Consider the following 21,662-nt stretch of genomic DNA (forward strand, 5'->3'; position numbering starts at 1 on the left):
ATTCCAACTGGGGCACGGTAAATAGTACAAGCAATTTTCATAAGTCTTTTTCTAGGTTAAGAGGGGCAGCAAGACTTGAAAGCATGGTGATCAGACATGGGGCTGCAGGAAAATCAGAGCACATAAATTGGATCAAGAAGCACCAGTGTCAAGTAGGCGAGAAACAATCTTGACATTAATAGGGCAAGATAAAAAAAGACCAGTCTGGTCTAAAGAAAGTAAAGGAGCAATGATGTTTATGTCCTTTGGGATGTCCAAATTACATTTCTGAGACTGTGATGCAGAGGAAGAGTCTTTTCTATTCCTCTTCTTCTCCTGCCTCAGCTTCTTATAGCTTCTATATTTCTGCTGGTATTTACAGGAGCAAAATGTTGAATTTGCAGTGCCATGAGTTCAGTGTCACTGTCTCTCTCTCCTGACATGCACTGCAGAGATTAGCAATGGTAACTCCTTCAGTTAAGAGGCTTAGTCTGCCACCCAACAGCAACAAATTGTAATTGCTCTTGAATTTTTGGCTGAAAGCCTACAACAAAGGCAGCTGCCACAGCCTCTGGAGCTTTTTCTGCAGTATTGTCTATGCTGGAATGCCAGTGAAAAACTTCCTTGGGGTAGTCCAAGTAGTCTGGAAGGGATTCCCCCGTACTCTGTTTATTACAATTACGTATTTTGTCCCAGTCTGTTTTTCCTGGGCAGACTTGCTGTGTCGCCTGAAGATGATCTCCAGCTGACCTAAGTTCAGTATTGTTCCTTGGAAGGCCAGCCAGCTTTGTCTATTAATCACTGTCTGATTTCACGAGGCTTAACAGCTCACAAGAGCTGGTTTATTTCAGCCCAACTTGGATTATAACAACTGGTAACAGTTTACAATTCTCTAAATTTCTGAGGTTCCCTCTCATGCTTGGAAATTCTTTGGCTATCTTACATCTCCAGGAGTCCACGGGGCGTGAACATCCTGGCCCTGGCAGTTGCTGTAAAGGTGCTTGCATCACAGGTCCCCTCTGACAGCAGGTTCTGCTGGTGACTGCAGAAAAAATGGGCATGTCCTGATAATCCAGTGATGCTTACGGATCCTTCAGTATTACAGGGGAGGGCAAGGGAAAACACAAATACCCTCCTTAGACTCTTCCTCCTTTTGTAGCAATTCTTAGGGAAGCAAAGGGTTAGTAGGGATTTGGTGTTTTTCTAACTATCCTTTAAAATGTTTAATCATTCGCTTTTTCCCTTAGAGTGTCTCAAATTTTTTTGTTTTTTTTTTTTCTTTTGGATGCCTCCTTGTGCCAATCAAAAAAATGCATGCCACTGAAAGTAGGCACATAAGCACTCTGTACTCCAAGGTGCTACTCAAGTGCACTGTTTTGTCTAAGTTAAATTCAAAACTGTTCAGAGGGATTCTTGGTCCAGAAACTCTGTTTACCTGAATATCCATGATTTAGGAGAGAAATCATAGAATCATTAAGGTTGGAAAAGACTTCCAAGATCATCTAGTCCAAAAATATACTGGAGTCCCTTTTGGGGGATACCCCTAGATTTTACCAGAAATACAATTGCTTTTCTCCTTTTTATTTTACCACAATTACCATTACCTTCACCCTCTTTAAGCTGGTACCGGGAGGCACAGCCCTGACTCCTCAATCCAGGTGATGACCTGACTATACACGTGGTATCACAGAAGAACATGGCCTGAAATCAGTAAAACGATTGCAAAACTTGTGCTCTTAAATTGCTCTGATAACATAAATGCTGAAGAGGGCAACTGATTTTTATTTTCCATTTTCTGATGCCCATTCCTCTTCCTGCATTGTTCTTACTGACAATGAAAGGAACTACACAGGGATAAAGAACTTGCAAGTAAAAATTGCAGCACAGTGCCAACTAGTGTGTCACTGAAGGCTTAGTTGTACGTATGTAGATACTTCATATCCACAAGAAGTGGAAGGAAATCAATAGCCTTAGCTTCTGATTTCACAATTAGAAAACAGAAAAAAATCTAACAATGAAGAGAGGGAAAACCAGGGTTGCCTCTTGTGGTATCGGTACCAGACCAAATCATTGGGGCTTGCTAGTGGAACAGAGAAGGACGTTGTATTTCAAGATGCAGAAAGCAAAAGTCCTGAGTTGAAAAGATCTAAATTTCCAATTAAGTACTAAAATTTAAAGTTGATCTCAAATATCGATAGTGGCTTTTCATTTAGCCCCTGTATGCTTGAAATTACTGGACTAGGTCAAAACAGACAAAACTTCACATTCAGGTTGCTTAATGTATTCACAGTGAACTTTCTTCCATAAATGGCTGATCTCTGAGGCATTACCTGGCTTCTTGGAGTTGCCCTATGTAGTACAGAAAAGAATTTAGACAGATGACTAAAATTACAAATCATAAAAAATAACCTTTATTCACATTAAAAATCGGCACATATTACACACAACTGAGTAAAATTGATGACAGTGACTAGACACATTTTCACAGCAGCACAACGGAGAGCTTCTACAGAATGTTTAGGGAGATAGCGTATAGCTTCTGTGGCACGTTACTCTTTTTCTGATTTAACACTGAAAAGCTGAGACATTATTATGCAAAAAGATGAAGAAAGCAACTTGTCACCCAGAAAACAAGGCAAAGAGCAGCTGTTGACAGCTGTGGAATAGATACATCTCATCACAGGTAAGACTAAAAGAATAACAGCAATCAATGACAGAAGGTGAAAGAGGAATAAAGCAAAAAAAAAAAAAAAGAAAAAAAAAAAGGATAGTGGAATACATGAGCCATCAGGAAAAAGAAACATAGGAAAGAAAATGTTCTAGCAATGTGCAAGAGAAGGAAGACCAGAGCTGCCTCTTGTGGTCCTGGTACAAGACCACAGCCCAGGGGCTTAAAACTAGAATAGAGAAACATATTGTATTACAAGGCATAGAAAGTGTAAGGCACCTGTCAGTCCTGAGGTTGAAAATTCTTTATGGGACCTGCAAAAGAGGCCACTGCCTGTTCTGCATGTCAGAATAGGCAATTTTTCTGGCAATCGTTAAAAAATCTTGTTTTAGGAGAAAAAGCAGCAGCAGCTCAGGTGATAATTTCCGGTTTCCAGAGGATGAAGGGAAGACAGAAAAGTTTTTCGTCATTTTTTTTTCAATTAGCATATTCCTTAGGATCAATATTAACAGCAAAGTTTTGGGTATCCAACTTCTAGGATAATTTAAAAATTAGTTATTACTTTTTTTAGGGGACTAAGTAGCAGGGCAATAGGTCATTGCAGTTCAGATTGCAATAAGAGGACAGACATTAAAATGAGAGGAAGACTGGGAGAGGATCATATGCTTTTCCATGCCTAATGCAAAGGATGGAAATGCACCAGGGAATAAAAGAACATATATGAATAATAGTGAAAAGAATACAGCTAGAACGTTGCTTGCATCCTTTCCAGCCCCAAATCCATTATTCAGAGAAATGTACAAGAAGACTCTAAAATGTCTACATACTGAACACTACAATGTTTGCACGCAAGGAGCTTAGAGAACGGAATGCTACGTTTGGGGTTACTTGTAGTCCGTGAAGTCAATTATTAAGGGATTGATTAAAACACAGCAGAACAGTCGTCTTGACTAGAATACAAGAATCAGATGAAATACATGGGCTGTTTATCAAAGAGAACATATGGGTTGAAGCGGTGCCTCAGCCACGGAAGTTTGTGAGGTGGTCAATTAAAGACACAAACCCAGAAATTTGCTCAAGACAAAGAAAATTAATAGTAAAAATGGAAATGACAGTAAAGAGGCCTTTGAGAGACCGTACTGAGGTATAGTATAAAACCCCTTCTCCATAAGCTCAAATTTAGACATTGATTGTATTCCTTAGGATTATAGCATAAATAAGCACAGTGGGTGAACTGCATCATTTTGTTTTCTCAGAGTGGAAAGGCACAAATATTCTTAAACCTATAGATTGTAAAAGGAGTGCTGGACAAAATACCTATTATGGATTTGCTTCTGGTAGTGGACAGCTGGACCCAAGCGGTATCTTCCAGTCATGATTACATTTTTATGCTTATAAAAACACTCACTAGAAGCAGTGATCACATTTTCTTTGTATGTTTTGTATGAAAGACGTCCACTGTAGTTTCATGACAAGGTCGCAAGTCAAAGTCACAGTATCCAATGCTGAAACGACCCTACAGATATTGACAGAATTGACATGGGTAACACAGAACAAGCTATTCTACAGTGTTAGTTAATTAAAGAGGTCAAAGTATTTTTACCTCTGGTTTCTTAAAATAATCAAGACCCCTTCCGATCTTAATCATCCATCCATTGTTGAATCTGTTTTCAAAATTAACAAATTTGAAAACTGTAAGTGTATGATCACATTGAAAAAAAAATCTATATTCACATGACTTACAAGCTCCTTCACAATTATTTCCTAGCATAGCTGGTACCTGTACAAACAATGGAACAATGGAAAGCACTCTTCTGTTCAAGAAAAAAAAAAAGATATCTAATATTGTGTTCAGTTAGAACATACTAAACTGTCAAGGTGTGGAGGACTAACTTTATCCAGTGACGGCCAGTGCCTTCTACTTTACTAACTACAGCTGTACTTAGAAATTATCTCAGAAGTTAGGGTTAGGTAGTAGTTTGACTTTAATTGCCATTCAGTGATTTTTTATATCACTCACCTAATTTCTCGATCATGTATTGAAGATGAAAATGCAACATTCAGCGTTACTCCATAATTCCTCAATGATTGTTTTATTTCTTCCAAGCCACTTGTCTGTTGATTCCTCCCACTGCCCTGATAAAAGTAAAAATATTACACATTCTACTTTTGGTCACCTCTTCCTAAAATCCCCAACAAAACCTTTTTAGTAATACTTTAAACTCAAAGTCTCTTAGATGAGAGTAGATTTGCATTTTTGCTGACAGGATAAGAAGCAGACAGATTACAGGCACACTCGCTACAGGATGTAGAGGAAGAGCTCGCCCTCAGCCCTTGAGAACTAGATATAGATTACTATTTGATATAGAATAAATGCAGAGATAGTTTGAAAGGTTTTAGCTCATCAAAGCATCTAAAATGATAGCTATATAAGCTGTTTGAAAAGGAAAAAAATTGACACTGTTTCTGATGACATTTTCCACAACAAAATTTTCACAAAAAGTATCTTTTTCATTTAAGATCCGTCTTACCAAGAATCTGTTAGACTTATCAAAGAACTCTGAATGTATGAAATTATTTATATTCAACTATCACATTTCATTTTTCTCTTAATCTTGTGTTTTCTGCATCAAAGCCTTTCTCTAACAAGTACGTGTAAGTAAGAATAAATTTATATTTCAGTTTTATATACATATACACATGTTGCATGTGTTTGTGTGGTGTCACCTGAGAATGGGGAAAAAGAAACCAAGATCTATGCACTTACTTCATCATAGGAAGTGAGGAGGTGAATAGTTTTCACTTTGCATGGCCCCTTAACCAGCATCTCACAGAACCGTAGGAAGTTATACAGCTGTAAAAGTTTTGTTTAATTTAGTAACTTGGATTTTTTTAGCTGTTACATGCATATGCTATGCTGAATATCCACTTGCCTGATGAACGTGCCTAATGTACGGGTCCTCCACCCAAACTTCAGAAACAATCTCAGTCAGATACTCTTGGAAAAGCTTTTCATAGCTGTAACCTGTCGCATTTTCCTCTATCCTGATTTGCTTATGGTATTTGCCATCTGAAAAAAAAAAAGAAAAAAAATATATATATATCTTTTTTCAGTAAAGACACCGGCAGAATTCCTACATTAACCACCTTGCCCATGTTATGCCAGACATTTAAAGATGAACGGGTCAGTCGCAGCTCCCCACCTTGTTTCTCTTTCTCAATGTGCTTTTTAATGTCTTCAGCCCTGGTCATGTACTCGGATATTTTCTGCCGGTAACGCTGCTTTTTTGCCTCATCCTTTGTGCCTGCAAAGCCAAACCGCACGGGTCAGTTCTCTCCAGACCTCGGCCACCCGGGCACCGGCTCCTCCCGGTGCTGCTTCGTCCCCTGATGCGACGGGGGACGGGGATGGGGATGGGAACGAGGACTGGGACCGGGATGGGGACAAGGACCGGGACGGGGACGGGGACCGGCCCTGGGAGCACACACCGACCGCGTCTCCTCAGGACCACGGCGGCTGGCGGTCCCTGAGGGACGGCGCGGGGAAGGGGGTTTCGCAGCCCCCCGTACGGCTTTACTCACAGCCCTCGCCCGGTACCTTTGACCACCTGCAGCAGCAGGTCGATGCCCTCCTGGTAGCACACCAGCGACTCCTGGAAACGAGATGCCAGGTCCAGCTCCACCGCCCGCTTCACCGTCTCCGCCCCGGCCCGCTCCAGCGCCGCGGTGCCATCGCCCCCCGCCCGCGACATGGGCACCGCGGCAGCGACCGGGAGGCGACGGGGACGGAGACGGGGACCGGGCGGGGCACGGCGACCGGCTGCCGGGGAAATAGAAACCGAGGCGGGGGAACGGGCTGTGCCTCACCCTTGTCCTTCCCCCGCCTCGGAACTCGAGCGCGGCGGTGGCGGTGCCCGGCCGGGGAACAGCGCCACGAAATGGCGGCCACGGCGGGGCGCGGCGGCATGGGGCTGGGAGCTGTGTGGAAGGTGGCCGGGGGGTCCCGGGGGGCCGTGAGGCCGTGGGGGCCGGTTGGGGTCTCTGTTGGCCGGGAAAGGCCGGTGTACGTCAGTGCCGGGGTACTCTCTTCGCCGTCAGCCGCCGCGAGATGTAGTAAATGCAGGCTGTGTGCCCGCCGAATGTGAATTTAAGCGGCTGTGTAATCTGCTGGCGGGTGTTCAGGGCTGTAAGGCCACGAATGACATTATTTATTTATTTATTTTTAGGTGCTGGGGAAGAGGACCGAGGGGGTAGCGCCCGCAGTCTGGGCCCGTCAGATGTTCACCAGGTCGAGAATTCCCAACGAGGTACGTGCTGCCGTAGTTGAGGACACTGAGAAGAGACATCAGCCTGCTTAATTTGGGGCTTAATTCTGTGCTGTGGCAGATTTCTGGAGATGTGGGTAAATGACTCTAAAACCAAAGAGACTGCAAGCTGGGCTTAATTTGTATTGTAGCTTATCTTTTTGTAAGATGCCATTTAGTTTCACTTTTCCTAGAATCATTCGTAAAGCCTGTGGAAAAACTCACCGTTCATAGGCTGAATAGAGTTCCTTCTGTGAGATACATATGGATGAAGTGCTGTTGTGGGGAGCTGGGGGTTGGCCTCTTCTCACAGGTAACTGGGATGGGACTAGAGGGAATGGCTTCAAGTTGCACCAGGGGAGATTTAGGTTGGACATTAGGAGACATTTCTTCTCAGAAAGAGCAGTCAGGCATTGGGGCGGGTTGCCCAGGGAGGTGGTGGAGTCACCGTCCCTGGGGGTGTTTGAGGAAAGGTTGGATGTGGTGCTTAGGGACATGGTTTAGTGGATGACATTGGTGTCAGGGGGATGGTTGGACCAGATGATCTTGGAAGTCTTTTCCAACCTTAATGATTCTATGGTTCTGTGTATCTCCATGCAGTCATATGGCTTAACTTCAGAGTCAATGCATTAATCTGCAAACCATTATAAAAATATGTTTGGTAATGTTATAAAGCTAAATTTGAGGTCTTGGTGCATTTACCTTCTGAAAAGAAATGTAATCGGAGATGTTAGATATTTACCAATGCTGAAGAGAGTTATTTTGTTAAGTGTAATAATAATTCACATGTTTAGAAAAACAATCTGTGACACTTCTATTCTAGGTATTTCAACCACGGCCTGGAGATCATGAAAAGTATGGAGGCGATCCTGAGCAGCCCCACAAAATCCATGTTGTTACTAGAATAAAAAGTGTAATCGGTCGCCCATATTGGGAAAAGATGATAATACATAATCTTGGACTGGATAAGGTATTGTGGTGATGGTTGTCGTTCATACTTATTATGCACATCAAATATGTAGAGAAACAGGGTAGAATTCAGGTGTCAGTTTTTCTTGCATGTTTGCTTGTTTTTAAGGGCTTCAATTTTTACAGTCACTAAACTTCAGTTTCTTTACAGCTACGATAAAGTACAACTGAGAAATGGATTATGTATGTAAGAGCTGAGAGGAACAGTAATGGAAAATACCCATTTATTGGGAATTCAGAGTATGTGTGTATGGTATTGCTGTTGTGCTTGAGGAGAACTTTACCTTAAGAATTCTGCTGAAATAAAAACAGATTTGTAAATACTCAGAACTCAGCTTTCTCTGGGTGATACTAATTAGATATTGCAAGCAGGCAAATAGGCCTCATTTATTACTGAAAAGACTTCCAAATCTAAAAGGTATGATGAATTTTCAAATAAACTCCAAAAGTTTGTGTCAATTTGTTTTTCCAGTTTTTCATAGGCCAAATTGCAGACTGTGCAAAGATTCATCTAGTCAATGTTATATTACGGAGGAAAAAAGTGTTTGATCAATTTAAGGCATAAGTGAATCAAGTCTCACCTGTAAACTACTGTATTTACATTTACAGGTATTTTGAACAGTTGGAAGAAATTTGTATTAATAATGTGATGGGAATAAAGCTGGAATTGTCATTTTGCTGGAATCAAGAATTTGATCAAGTTTTGATTTCATATTTTTTGTATTATCGGAATACATGAGTTTTATTTCTCTAGATCTAAATATGCATATGTGGTTTATATCTTCACTGATAGTGTGGAAAGTTCAGTGAACAGAGATTTGTGCTGTAGAAGTGTATTTTTAAAACCTATGCTATCCTTTATAGGCGCATCAACCAAGACTGCACAAAAATATCCCTTCTGTGAATTCCAAACTGAAAGTTGTTAAACATCTGATAAGGTTTGTTAGCTACTTATTTTATTTGGAATACTTAATATAACTCCATTCTAGTCGTAGAACCTTACTAAGCAAACTCTCCTGCCTTTAGGATACAGCCGCTGAAACTACCTTATGGGTTGCCAACAGAAGAGGAAATGTCAGACACCTTTCTTACGAGCAAGGGAGAACTTATCATTAGAAGTCGTCTGAAACCTGTGGAGCAGAAAGAAATTAAGTCATAAGGTGTGCTGGTTGCATTTATGTTCTCTAAAATAAATAATTTAACTCCTGTGTTAAGTGTTTGTGTATGAAACGGAAGCTTAATTCTTACCACGTCTGGTACAAGTGGCAGAGATGATGCTGATGATGAAAAGATTTGTGGAAGGGTTACATGTGTACAAATATAAAATTCAGTGTTGCTAACATTTGCCTGAAATACTAGGTGGCTGGGGTTTTTACTTCATGTTTAAACATTTTGGTTAGATTATTGCAGTTTATGGCCAGCTTTTAGAGACCTTTATAAACAAGGTTAGATAAGCAGGGAAGTAAGCAGACTAGATATAACTAATGATGGTTAGTGCATTTCCCAGCTAATAGTAAAGGTTTACAACAAAGGTGCGTGACTCTACCTTTACTGTGCTAAGAAAAGAACAGGAATTGAAATGGCTTCTGTTCAAAAGTTATTTGAGAACTGACTGGATATCCATTGACAGCTTAATTTATTGAGTCAGGCTTTGTCATTCAAATATCAAACTTGTTTCTTAGCAGACAGTCTCATCTGGCTTCATGTGTATCTTAAAATAGGGACCTGAACTCCCCATTCGGGAGTGACAGAAGGAGTGATTCACATCTTGTTAGGTTGTACAGTTTGTCTTTCAGGAAATATGCTGTGTCACTGCATACGTATTTCTTGATTCTGAGTGTTTAGTAATAATAGCCTAAGAGCTGTAGTCTATGTGAAAGTTAATGCTTTTCTCATGCTAATATTGCAGACTTAAGAAATCTGGAGACCTTAAAGCATATTTGTTTGATTTAGGTTAGTAATTATGAGCTCCAAACATACAAAATAACACCTTTCATGGGATTATCTTGAATAGTGCTGTGTGCAACTATTTCTATTTACAGTTTAAGAATTGTGGCTAAAATTAGGAAGCTGTTGCTCTATCAAATGATAAAGTAATTTTCATTCCAGCAAGCATAAATTCCATAGTTTACCATGCTGTGAGCCTCTCCCACGCTAGAGTCACTGTAGAGGAGTTAATCTTAATGACTGTATGTTGTGAGAAGATCAGAGGGATACAAGTGGCTGAAAACGAATGTTTATCCTTTCTGCATGCTTGCAGAGAAGAGTAAAAACCAGTAGGAGTTCAAAGGAATAGGCGTATCAGTAGAGGGACATAAAAGCTAGAGATACTGTGTGCAGGAGAAAGACAAAGGATAGGCGCAGTAGTACACTGAAGAGTGCAATGGCTGCTGCAGACAGGCCAAAGGCAGAAATGCAAAATTGAGCTGAAAAAAATCAATTTTTCAAGGAATTACAGGCTGCAGTCAGAAGGACGCAAAAAAGACTGATGTCAGTCCAAAGGATATAGAGTAGCAAGGAAAAAATGAGGCAGATAAATGAATGTTGGTTTTCTTGCTTCCCTCCTTCCTTTCAGTATCTGCACAGCATCTTGTGCTGCAGTGTACCTACAGTCCATGTGGTGGTTTCCGTGTTCCCACAGAGAGATGCTTGGTAAAGCTGAAATTTCAGCCCTGAAGAAGGACATGTAGTGCATCCAAAGTACTGAGCATGCTTAAAAGAGATGGCACAAGTACTGGCACCCACGAAAGTAGGCACATAGTCTGCTCACATTGGCTTTGGGGGACAGCAGGTATTAGACCTTGACTAAGAATGGTGGCCTGAAGTGACAAAGCTGGGATCTCTCAGCCCTTACCAAGCATGTTTGGGATTTGTGTCCACAGCGCTGCGGCCTGGTGAATCCCCAACAGAGGGAGCACTGCCGGTTGTTATACACAATATGTATCCAAATACAGGATTCATTACGCTGCAGATGCTGCAACCTTCAAAAGTACTGAAATGTAAACTGAAAAGAATGTATTAATGAGCAAGCATTAATAGTTAATTAATTAAAAAAGTTAGTAAATAAAGTTAAATAAAAGTTAAAAAAATATAAAAATAAATTTTAAAAAATATTTTAAAAAATAAAGTTAATAAAAGTTAATAATTAATAATGAGCACAATTTACAAAGTGTTAAGTAAGCTGCCTAAGTTAGAGCAGAGCTAATCACTGCTTCCCAGGTACAGAGAATGGACAACATTTTAGATAGCACCTGTTATTCCATGGTAATATTTAGCTTAAGGAGATGTCTACTGCTAACAGGCTGGCAGTTTTCATGAAAAAGGAGATTGTACTTTTTTTTTTTTTAATGTATGTGTAAGTTTGAGTGTTTCTCAAATTGTATTTGCTCCAAGGTCACAACAGTCAGTCTGTGAGGAGAACTTCCCAGATTTTCTCTATAGAGACGTGTTTTCTAAAGGTTTGTCCTCAGGTGTAAAACCTGAACCAACCAGAGTGCAAAAACATAATGTGTGTCCATATAACTTTGTTAGTGGAACATTGTCCTGCTTGTGACTCTTCATGAAGCACAGGTAGGAGACGCTGTCTTTTTGTGGAAGAAACAAATGAGCTGACTTGAGACGACAGGAAAATTCAGGTTAGCAGGTAGTTTGCAGATCTCTGGTCCAACCTCCTGCACCGCTGTCCAGCTGTCTTCGTGGGAGAAAAAGTTACATGCAGAATACAGACTTTGAACTGGCGTAAGCCTCTCTTCTTTCATCTTATGTCTGTCACTTGTCCTCCCACCTTGCACCATTGTGAGAAGCCTGGCGCCATCCCCCTCACTTACTCAGGGGATCAGTCTTAGCCGGCATAGGCTCATGAGAGGCAAGCCCTGCCTGACCAACCTCATCTCCTGTGACCAGATGGATGAGGGAAAGGCTGTTGATGTAGTCTACCTAGACTTCACAGAATCACAGAATCGTCTAGGTTGGAAGAGACCTCCAAGATCACCTAGTCCAACCTCTGCCCTAACACTAACAAGTCCTCCACTAAACCATATCACTAAGGGCTACATCTAAATGTCTTTTAAAGACCTCCGGGGATGGCGACTCAACCACCTCCCTGGGCAGCCCATTCCAATGCCTAACAACCCTTTCAGTAAAGAAGTTCTTCCTAATATCCAACCTAAACCTCCCCTGGCGCGACTTTAGCCCATTCCCCCTCATCCTGTCACCAGGCACGTGGGGGAATAGACCAACCCCCACCTCTCTACAGCCTCCTTTAAGGTACCTATAGAGAGCGATGAGGTCTCCCCTGAGCCTCCTCTTCTCCAGGCTAAACAACCCCAGCTCCCTCAGCCGCTCCTCGTAAGACTTGTTCTCCAGACCCCTCACCAGCTTCGTTGCCCTTCTCTGGACTCTCTTGAGCACCTCCATGTCCTTCTTGTAGCGAGGGTCCCAAAACTGAACACAGTACTCAAGGTGCGGCCTCACCAGAGCCGAGTACAGGGGGACAATCACCTCCTTAGACCTGCTGGCCACACTGCTTCTTATGCAAGCCAGGATGCTGTTGGCCTTCTTGGCCACCTGAGCACACTGCTGCCTCATATTCAGCCGACTATCAACCAGTACTCCCAGGTCCTTCTCCGCCAGGCAGCTTTCCAGCCACTCATCTCCCAGCCTGTAGCGCTGCTTGGGGTTGTTGCGCCCCAGGTGCAGGACCCGGCACTTGGCCTTGTTGAACTTCATACAGTTGACCTCAGCCCATCGGTCCAGCCTATCCAGATCTTCCTGCAGAGCCTTCTTTCCCTCGAGCAGATTGACACACGCACCTAACCTGGTGTCATCTGCAAACTTACTGAGGGTGCACTCGATCCCCTCATCCAGGTCATCGATAAAGATATTAAAGAGGACCGGCCCCAGCACTGAGCCCTGGGGGACTCCACTAGTAACCGGCCTCCAACTGGATTTGGCTCCATTCACCACAACTCTTTGGGCCCGGCCATCCAGCCAGTTTTTAACCCAACAAAGCGTACGCCAGTCCAAGCCACGAGCAGCCAGTTTCTCGAGGAGAATGTTGTGGGAAAAGGTGTCAAAAGCCTTACTGAAGTCAAGGTAGACCACATCCACAGCCTTCCCCTCATCCATCAAACGCGTCACGTTGTCATAGAAGGAGATCAGGTTCGTCAAGCAGGACCTACCTTTCATAAACCCATGCTGACTGGGCCTGATCGCCTGGTTGCCCTGCAAGTGCCGCGTGATGACACTCAAGATAATCTGCTCCATGAGCTTCCCTGGCACCGAGGTCAAACTAACAGGCCTATAGTTCCCTGGGTCTACCCTCCGGCCCTTCTTGTAGATGGGTGTCACGTTTGCTAGCCGCCAGTCAACTGGAACCTCCCCTGATAGCCAGGACTGCCGATAAATAATGGAAAGCGGCTTGGCCAGCTCCTCCGCCAGTTCACTCAGTACCCTCAGGTGGATCCTATCCGGCCCCATCGACTTGCATACATCCAAGTGTCGTAGCAGGTCGCCAACCATTTCTTCATGGATAGCGAGGGCCACATCCTGCTCCCCATCCCCTTCCACCAGCTCAGGGTACCAGGTATCCAGAGAACAACCAGTCTTGCCACTAAAGACTGAGGCAAAGAAAGCATTGAGCACCTCAGCCTTTTCCTCATCTTTTGTAACTAAGTTTCTCCCCGCATCCAGTAAAGGATGGAGATTCTCCTTAGTCCTCCTTTTTGCGCTGATGTATTTGTAAAAACGTTATTTGTTATCTTTAACGGCAGTAGCCAGATTGAGCTCCAGATGAGCTTTGGCCTTTCTAATTTTGTCCCTGCACAGCCTCGCTACATCCTTGTAGTCCTCCTGAGTAGCCCGCCCTCTTTTCCAAAGATTATAAACCCTCCTTTTTCTCCTAAGCTCGAGCCACAACTCTCTGCTCAGCCAGGCCGGTCTAGTTCCACGCTGGCCCGTCTTTGGGCACGTGGGGACAGACCGCTCCTGAGCCGTTAAGATTTCCTTCTTGAGGAGCGCCCAGCCTTCCTGGACTCCTCTGCCCTTCAGAACCGCCTCCCAAGGGACTCGGCCAACCAGCGTCCTGAGCAGCTCAAAGTCAGCCCTCCGGAAGTCCAAGACAGCGGTTTTACTGGTCCCCTTCCTGACTTCGCCAAGAATAGAGAACTCTACCATTTCATGGTCACTCTGCCCAAGACAGCTCCCAACCACCACATCTCCCACCAGACCGTCACTGTTCGTGAACAGAAGGTCTAGCGGGGCACCTCCCCTGGTAGGCTCTCTAACCAGCTGCATCAGGAAGCTATCTTCCACGCTCTCCAGAAACCTCCTAGACTGCTTTCTCTGGGCTGTGTTGTGCTTCCAGGATATGTCTGGGAAGTTGAAGTCTCCCACGAGAACAAGCGCTGACGATTTCACGGCTTCTGCCAGCTGCCTGTAGAACTCCTCATCCGTCTCCTCATCCTGGTTCGGCGGTCTATAACAGACCCCCACCAGGATGCTTGCCTTGTTGGCCTTCCCTCTGATCCTAACCCATAGGGACTCAACCTTATCATTCCCAGCCTCAAGTTCCTCAACATCTAAACACTCTCTAATATAGAGAGCCACACCACCAGCCCTTCTGTGCTGCCTGTCCCTTCTGAAGAGCCTATAGCCAGACATTGCAGCACTCCAGTCATGAGAGTGGTCCCACCACGTTTCCGTGATGGCAACCAAGTCATAGCCTTCCTGCTGCACGATGGCTTCCAGCTCGTCCTGTTTGTTGCCATGCCCGTGCATTAGTGTAGATGCACTTCAGCTGGGCCATTGCCATCTTCCCCAGCTCAGCCATTGTTCCCCCTGGCACAGCTCCAACAGGCCTTCTTTCAGCCCCATCCCCCTTCTTTCCTAGTTTAAAGCCCTCTCAACGAGCCCTGCCAGCTCCTGGGCTAGGATCTGTTTTCCCCTTAGAGATAGGGACCCGTCTGCGGCCATCAGGCCGGGTGCTGAGTAAAGCGCCCCATGGTCAAAAAAACCAAAATTTCTGTGTTGGCACCAGCCTCTGAGCCACGTGTTAATCAGGTGGGCTTTCCGTGTCCTCTCGGTACCCCTCCCTGCTACTGCAGGGATAGATGAAAACACCACCTGTATTCCCGCTCCAGCCACTAACCGTCCCAGTCCCCTAAAGTCCCGTTTGATAGCCTTCAGGCTTCTCTCATCAATATCATCACTGCCAGCCTGGACTATCAAAAGAGGGTAGTAGTCAGAGGGGCGGACCAGGTTGGGAAGCTTCCTGGCAACATCCCTGACCCTGGCCCCAGGGAGGCAGCAGACTTCCCTACGGGTAGGGTCAGGTCGACAAATAGGGCCCTCCGTTCCCCTGAGAAGGGAGTCGCCTACTACGATCACCCTTCTGTCTTTCTTGGTGGAGGCAGTCTTGAGGCGTGGGGTCGGCTTCCTCGCCCTAGGCATCCTCCTGGGTAGACTTTCTACCTCATCCTCACCCACTGGCCTCTCAAGCTCCAGGGCCTCAAATCTGTTGCGTAAGGGGACCTGGGAAGGTGGGGCCGGTAGGGGGGGGCGTTGCCTGAAAGGTCGAGCAGGGACCTGTCTCCATCCCTCCTCAACTTCTAGGTCGCCACCCTCTGCCCGACAGTGACAGGGCAGGGGGTCCATCCCCATCTGGGGTGTCTCACCCCGGTACCTCTCCTTCAGGCCCTGCAGGGAGTCACTCCACCAGTCTATCTCCCACTCACACTCCCTGATAGCCCTCAACCTCTCCACCTCCTCTTTGAGTTCTGCCACCAGGCGGACCAGGTCGTCCACCTGCTCACACCTCACACACATGGCGCCTCTGCCTCCCTCAGATGGCAGCAACAGGCTCCCTGCACCCAGAGACCTGAACTGCCGCATTGTTGAGCAGGCGGCCAGTCTGGGTGGCCACAGACTTTCTAGTGAGAGTGCTCTGCCTAGTGAAGACCATCGCAATCCAGTTAGCAGTCGACAGCCGTTAAAGATGTTGTTCTTATGGGCGGGGGGAAACTCTGCCCTCTCCGCCCCCCCTGCTTGCCCTGCTCACCCTCAGCAAAGCCTTTGACATGTTCTCCCACAGTATTCTGCTGGAGAAGCTGGCAGCCCTTGGCTTGGACAGGTACTCTCTTTGCTGGGTTAAAAATTGGCCAGATGGCTGGGCCCAGAGTGGTGGTGAATGGAGTTAAATCCAGGTGGTGACCGGTGGTGTTCCCCAGGGGTCAGTGTTGGGGCCCATCCTCTTTAATATCTTTATTGATAATTTGCATGAGGGAATTGAGTGCACCCTCAGTAAGTTTGCAGATGACAAGAAGTTTTCTAATCTTAACGATTCTATGATTCTATCTCCTACAGATAAGGAGGGGTCTGCTATTAGGTGCCCCTGAAGCTCTCTCTCCTCATGGGGCAAGTTCTCCAACCCCAACCAGCTTGGGGCTCTCTGCAGACTTCCCTCTACTTAATTGGTCTTCCCAGTGTCAAGGGGCCTAAAACAATTCCACTCCAGTTGTGGTCTAACAGGTGCTCTGTTATAGCATATATATATATATGCTATAGTATATATAGAGACACATAATCTCTTCCCTTGGTTGAGCTGTGCATACAGTCTGGGAAGCCTTTTTTTTTGGAAAACCCCTCACTCCCCCCACCCCCCAAACCCCAGCCCATTTCTGGGGGAGAAATGCAGGATTTTTTTTTTATTTTAATTAGGAGAAAATTTCCAAGCAGTAACTCAAATCTAATCATTACTCAGATATCTTTCTTAGTAACCATTTCTCTTAAAAATCTTGGCTCTCGCATCATTGGCGTACTCACTGTGTGTTGTGCCAATATCCGTTCCTTCGTAGGACTGGACATTACTAGGTCCTGCATTATAGGCTGAAATCCCACCTGAAATGAGAAAGAAACACTTCAACAGAGGTGATATTTCTTCAGTACACAAACAAAAGTCACAACCTAAATGTATTGTTTTGGTTTGTATGTCTCTTTTCACCAGTATTTTTGGCCACAGTATTAGCATTTTCAGCTACTTTTGTCACTGGGGTGTTCCATTTGTGTCTTAGGATTGTGCAGAAATCATGATTTGCATCCAGACTTGGTGCTCATTATCTCCTTGCTGTATTTTGCTAATCTAACATCTTCAGTTGTAGGACTGTTTCCTTTTGTTCGTATTCCTTCAACTCTAATGGCATTAATAACCTCAGACGTACTTGTATTGTAGTTGGAATAAAGGGCCCCAGGTACAATGATGTCTTCAGCTGTGATCACTGCCCAAGACTAAACCATGTTTCCTTCAGTGAGGACCATATGGTTTAGGAATTAATGTGAATTAAGGTCTGTCTTTGGAGTTGTATGGATTGTAGCTTTTTATAGGTAGGTATAGAAATATAAAAGAAAGTAAATGGGAGGGTGAAGAGGAAAAAAAAAGCTCCTTGCAACTGAAAAATGTCATGATATTTGCTGAGTTTTCCAAAAGTCTGCTAGAAAGCTAAACACATCATATTTTTCTATTCCTTTTGGTGAGTACAATGAAATACTATTCCACGCAGCAATAAAATGAGCAGGGGGACTGGGATGTGTTTAGTTTTTTTAAGTGCTCAGTTTTACAGCATTACCATGCTTGACTTTTATATGTGTGAAGTGTTATAAAGCTGCCATTTTAAAGCTGACAAAGCCATGGCTTTGAGCTGCTGTTCCTTTTTCCACGTTGGGAATTTATTCTGGATTTTTTTTTTATCATCCAACACAAAATCCCTGTGCCTTGTCTTATATGCTCTTCACTGTCCCGTGTCCCAACAGTCTTACGCCATTTGTCAACCTGGAAGAAAGGAATACCAATGCACCAGAAAAAAAAAAAGAAAAAAAAAAAGTTTAGAGCTCTTCATCACTTACAGGCTGCCTGTACTCATTTTGATCTTTACTCTCATAGTTTACCTGTTTTTGTCATGCAGAGGGGAAGCGAGGTCAGCCCAAGGAGTGGGCAAAGCCAACAGATGCGTGAACAGCAGACTATGGGTGCACTGCACGGGAGAGGAGTGCCTGCCCCACCTCTGTCTATCCAAGCCTTATAAAACCAAGACAGCTGCTGCTGCAAAGATGACAGGGTGCCAGTCACAGCGTTACTGTTGTGTAAGGTTTTTCAGCTGTAAGACCATTGCTCCTGTCCTCCCCATCTGCATCAAGGGTGCCAAAAACATTGTTTTCCCTCAGGGCGGCCCCTGGCTCTGTCTCTGTTCTGCTCTTCCCAGGGCAGGAGGAGCAGCTTTGCCTCTTACCCGCGAGGTAGTGCAGTGCAGCCCTCAGGGGGATGGAGTTCACAGGGAAGTGTATCCGAATGTGTGCAGCAAATGTTTGGGGATTGTATGGATAAGCGTACAACTTGGCAAACAAGTGAGGCGTGAGTGTAGGCATGAATAATGAAGCAAGATTCCCCCCGCTAGCTCAGTCCCTGCGGTGCATAAAGGGTAATTAACCTGACTGCATGCAGCTGCAGCCTCTGGGCCTCTACACTTAGTTAAAAAAAAGGTTTTTGAAACGAGATTTATTACCTAAAGTATGAAATAAGAAAAATTAATCTCCTCGTTCCCCAGAGAGCCCTGGGAAGCAAGCAGCAGTTTCATCATGTAGATGCCAGCTGCTCTTGCCCTGATACTAACCAGCATCCCTCCGCTGGTGCTGGCAGCTGGAAAATGGGTCGATGCCAGTTATATATGGCCAAAAAGTTGTCTGAAAAGTGGTGGGAAAAGGAAAAAAAAAAAAAAAAAAAGCCTTCTGGTGGACACTGTAGCCAGTTCTGGCTAGGCCTCTCATACTTCACAAAATACTTCAAACTTAGAAAGTCTGAGCTGAGTAAGCAGCACGGTGCTTGATGCAGCATTTCATTTCCTTTACCTTTTATCCATCTTTCTCTTGGGACTGTACTGCATTTCTCTGGCAGTGGAGCGTGACAGCCCTTACCACTGGACCTGCCTAATTTAAGTAATAATAGCCAGCCAAGGTATCGCTCCAAGTTTTAGAGGGGGTGAGGGGCTGGGATGGGGAACAGGCCAGGTTGCGATCTTCCCTTGCCAAGTCCCACCTCTCTACTTCTTGCCTCAAAAGAGATGTAAACTTTTGCTCAGCTGAACCCAATGTCTTGGCAGCAAGATGAGGGGTTGCCTTTCAATGAGGCCCCTACTGAAGCTTTCTGCTTCAAAAAACAAGGATGAGATTTCTGTTTTTAAGAGGCCATACTCGCATTAAAACAAATCAATTTCTGTGGTCACCCATACCATCCTTCAGTAGTGTCCCAGCATATGACCATCAAGATAATACTGGCTATCACAGCTGGATCAACATACTCGCTGTTGCTGACTTTCATAATCTTGGCTTTATATTTCTCCATGTTCTTCAAATCTTTTTCAGCACACTTCTCTGAAGCAGGAACTCCTACAGCAAATCGTGCATCACTTTTCCTTTCATTTTAAAAATCAGAAACAAATTGTTCGAATGGTTATTATGACTGAGCTGATGTTCGGAATCCTTTTCAATCTCTTTAGATAGAGGCAGTAACAGAATCAACTAATTTTTGTGAAGTAGCCTAGATATCAATAGACGGCTAATAGAAAAAGATATTTTTTTTCAAAACCAGATGGCAGTTCTATAATGTGCAGACTAAAAGGTGTGTCTATTTTAAATCCAAGCCTTTGGTTGGATTAGTTCCAGATTTACTTCTTTTAATTTACGGCTACACTAAGGAAACGTTCAAAAACTTAGATCATGAAGAAACCCTCATAAGGGAGAGAGAAAAACAGGTCTGATGGCAGGGTTTGAATGTGCCCAGTGGACCCTGAGTCTTCGCTGTGACAGTCTTGAATATTCCTTGCGGCATTCCAAAGGCTACTCCATTCCCAACAGAAAGGTATGTGCCCAAGTAGGATCTTTGTCATGGTGTAAATATCTGCTCACTTGGCACTGATGGTCAAGGACTTGGATTTGCCACAGGCCTGTGCATGGATTTGAGGGGGAATGAACAACCAAATTATCACACACCTGGTGCTAACCCTTCCAGTTTGCAGACTCTGAAGCTCCAGACATGTTGACATCCAATATCTTCCCACAGAGATCAGAACAGCCAAAAGAGCAGCATTTGCAATGAAAAGTCAGGCCAGAGCAGTGTGTGCAGCACGTGCCATTGAAATATCTTCAGATCCAGAAGTGAAAATGATTGACATCATTTAGATACTTGCATGGACTTTCATGCTAGGAGATGAAGTTATGGCATCATATTTGTGCACAATTAATTTCTCCTAGTTTTAGCTTGCATAAAACTCAGGTGTTCAATGTAAGCTTGCCACTCAGGCTTCCTGCAGAGCCAGTGCAGAAAGGCACCTCCAAAAGGCTCTTATCCATTTCAAAATAAAAAAATCAATGAGTCAAAAGAAAGCCCGCACAACTAACTGGCTCCAGTTTGCTTTCCTATAGGTACTATCAACAGAAAAAATCAAAGAGAAGCATCCTGTAAATGTCTTACTTGCAATTTAGCTACGTTTATCTGTTGCCTAACCACACTCTTGCAGAAGGTAAGTAAGATACAAACAGCAACGGAGAGGAACAATGCCAACCTGGGCTCAGCAGTTAATGGAAAAGAGACTTTGGTGGAATGAATTATTTACAAGAATATTAGAGAAATGTCACCGAGCTGACATGCTTGCTGCAGGATGTCTCCCCACCGTTTCTGGGCGCTTGCTAGAGATGTGCGGGTGTTACGGCTGCTGGCAGACGCCTGGCGCAGCACTTACTACACACCAGGGCTTTTACGGGAAATGGGAACGCCCAACAATTCCTCATGTAGCTACCCAAACGCAAGGTTTCTTCTCTAGCCATCATTCAAAAAAGAAGTAACTTTTAATCAGATTCAAAACCCAGCTGCTAATTGTTTGGAAGTAGGAGGAGCCTCATCTGAAAAGAGCAGGCTGCCTCTTGTTGGAAGCGATAAAGTGACAGCAATGGGAAAAGAGGAGCCTGAGCTTTTGGATGTAATAAAGTTACTGGAAGCAAAGACCCCACAACACTACCACATGACAGAGCTGCAGTTACTGAGAATTTGGATATGCAGGGGGTACGCGAAGCTCCTGGTTTTATCCCTTCTCAAAATGAGCACACAAGTAACAACACAGCGTGTATCAAAACCACAGTAGCTGTTTGGAAATAAGAAAGCTAGCCACTGGATGGCAGACCTCCCCGTCACTGCTCATCCATGCTGACATGCCTCCCCTGTGCTGAGTTTTGTGAGAATGAAATGCTGTTTTACTCCGATCAGCTCTTTCACATTGTAAGCCAGGGAACTCATCATGTGTCATTGTCTTGAAAGAACCAATTCCATAACCCTTTCTTATACCGTTGGCACCTCAAATCAAGAATGAGCTGCAAAAAGTCACTGCAGCCCCTGCGTGGAGCTTTTCATGTTCAAGATTGCAAACAAGACTGAAACCCTGGAAAGTACCTTGGACGGGAAGCAGATACGCTCATACAGAATTGACATAGATAAATATTGGAAATTGAGAATAACAATAAAGATGATTTACAAACCAGTAATCTCCAAATGGCCTGTGCTGCTACTCCCTTATTGCTGGGGGAAGATTGTAAAGGATGTACTAGATTACTTAGTCTGCAACACAGTAACTGAGGCAGGCAGGTAGATCTCCTGTGTTTTCTGGAGTCCTGTACAGAAATTATCATTTAATCATCCATACATG

At 44.2% G+C, this 21,662-nt stretch overlaps 2 protein-coding genes and 1 pseudogene across 2 annotated transcripts; 1 reads left to right on the plus strand and 2 right to left on the minus strand.

Annotated features, from left to right (window-relative positions):
* Positions 1-1,413: 1,413 nt before the first annotated feature.
* On the minus strand, positions 1,414-6,486 carry MITD1 (microtubule interacting and trafficking domain containing 1). The gene is made up of 7 exons (XM_035558032.2): positions 6,246-6,486; positions 5,851-5,952; positions 5,581-5,717; positions 5,415-5,501; positions 4,668-4,783; positions 4,251-4,311; positions 1,414-4,163 (listed from the first exon to the last, which is right to left on the minus strand). Exons 1-7 carry the CDS (start codon positions 6,397-6,399, stop codon positions 4,068-4,070), a joined length of 753 nt encoding a protein of 250 aa, XP_035413925.1. The 5' UTR covers positions 6,400-6,486; the 3' UTR covers positions 1,414-4,067.
* Positions 6,485-9,134, plus strand: MRPL30 (mitochondrial ribosomal protein L30). Its single transcript, XM_035558033.2, has 5 exons — positions 6,485-6,636; positions 6,874-6,954; positions 7,775-7,921; positions 8,785-8,858; positions 8,947-9,134. Exons 1-5 carry the CDS (start codon positions 6,586-6,588, stop codon positions 9,077-9,079), a joined length of 486 nt encoding a protein of 161 aa, XP_035413926.1. The 5' UTR covers positions 6,485-6,585; the 3' UTR covers positions 9,080-9,134.
* A 7,553-nt stretch (positions 9,135-16,687) lies between these two features.
* LOC118253583 (lysozyme g-like) lies at positions 16,688-20,001 on the minus strand (annotated as a pseudogene).
* Between the last annotated feature and the right edge of the window lie 1,661 nt (positions 20,002-21,662).

This window comes from Cygnus atratus, chromosome 1, assembly GCF_013377495.2.
Source record: "Cygnus atratus isolate AKBS03 ecotype Queensland, Australia chromosome 1, CAtr_DNAZoo_HiC_assembly, whole genome shotgun sequence".
NCBI lineage: Eukaryota > Metazoa > Chordata > Aves > Anseriformes > Anatidae > Cygnus > Cygnus atratus.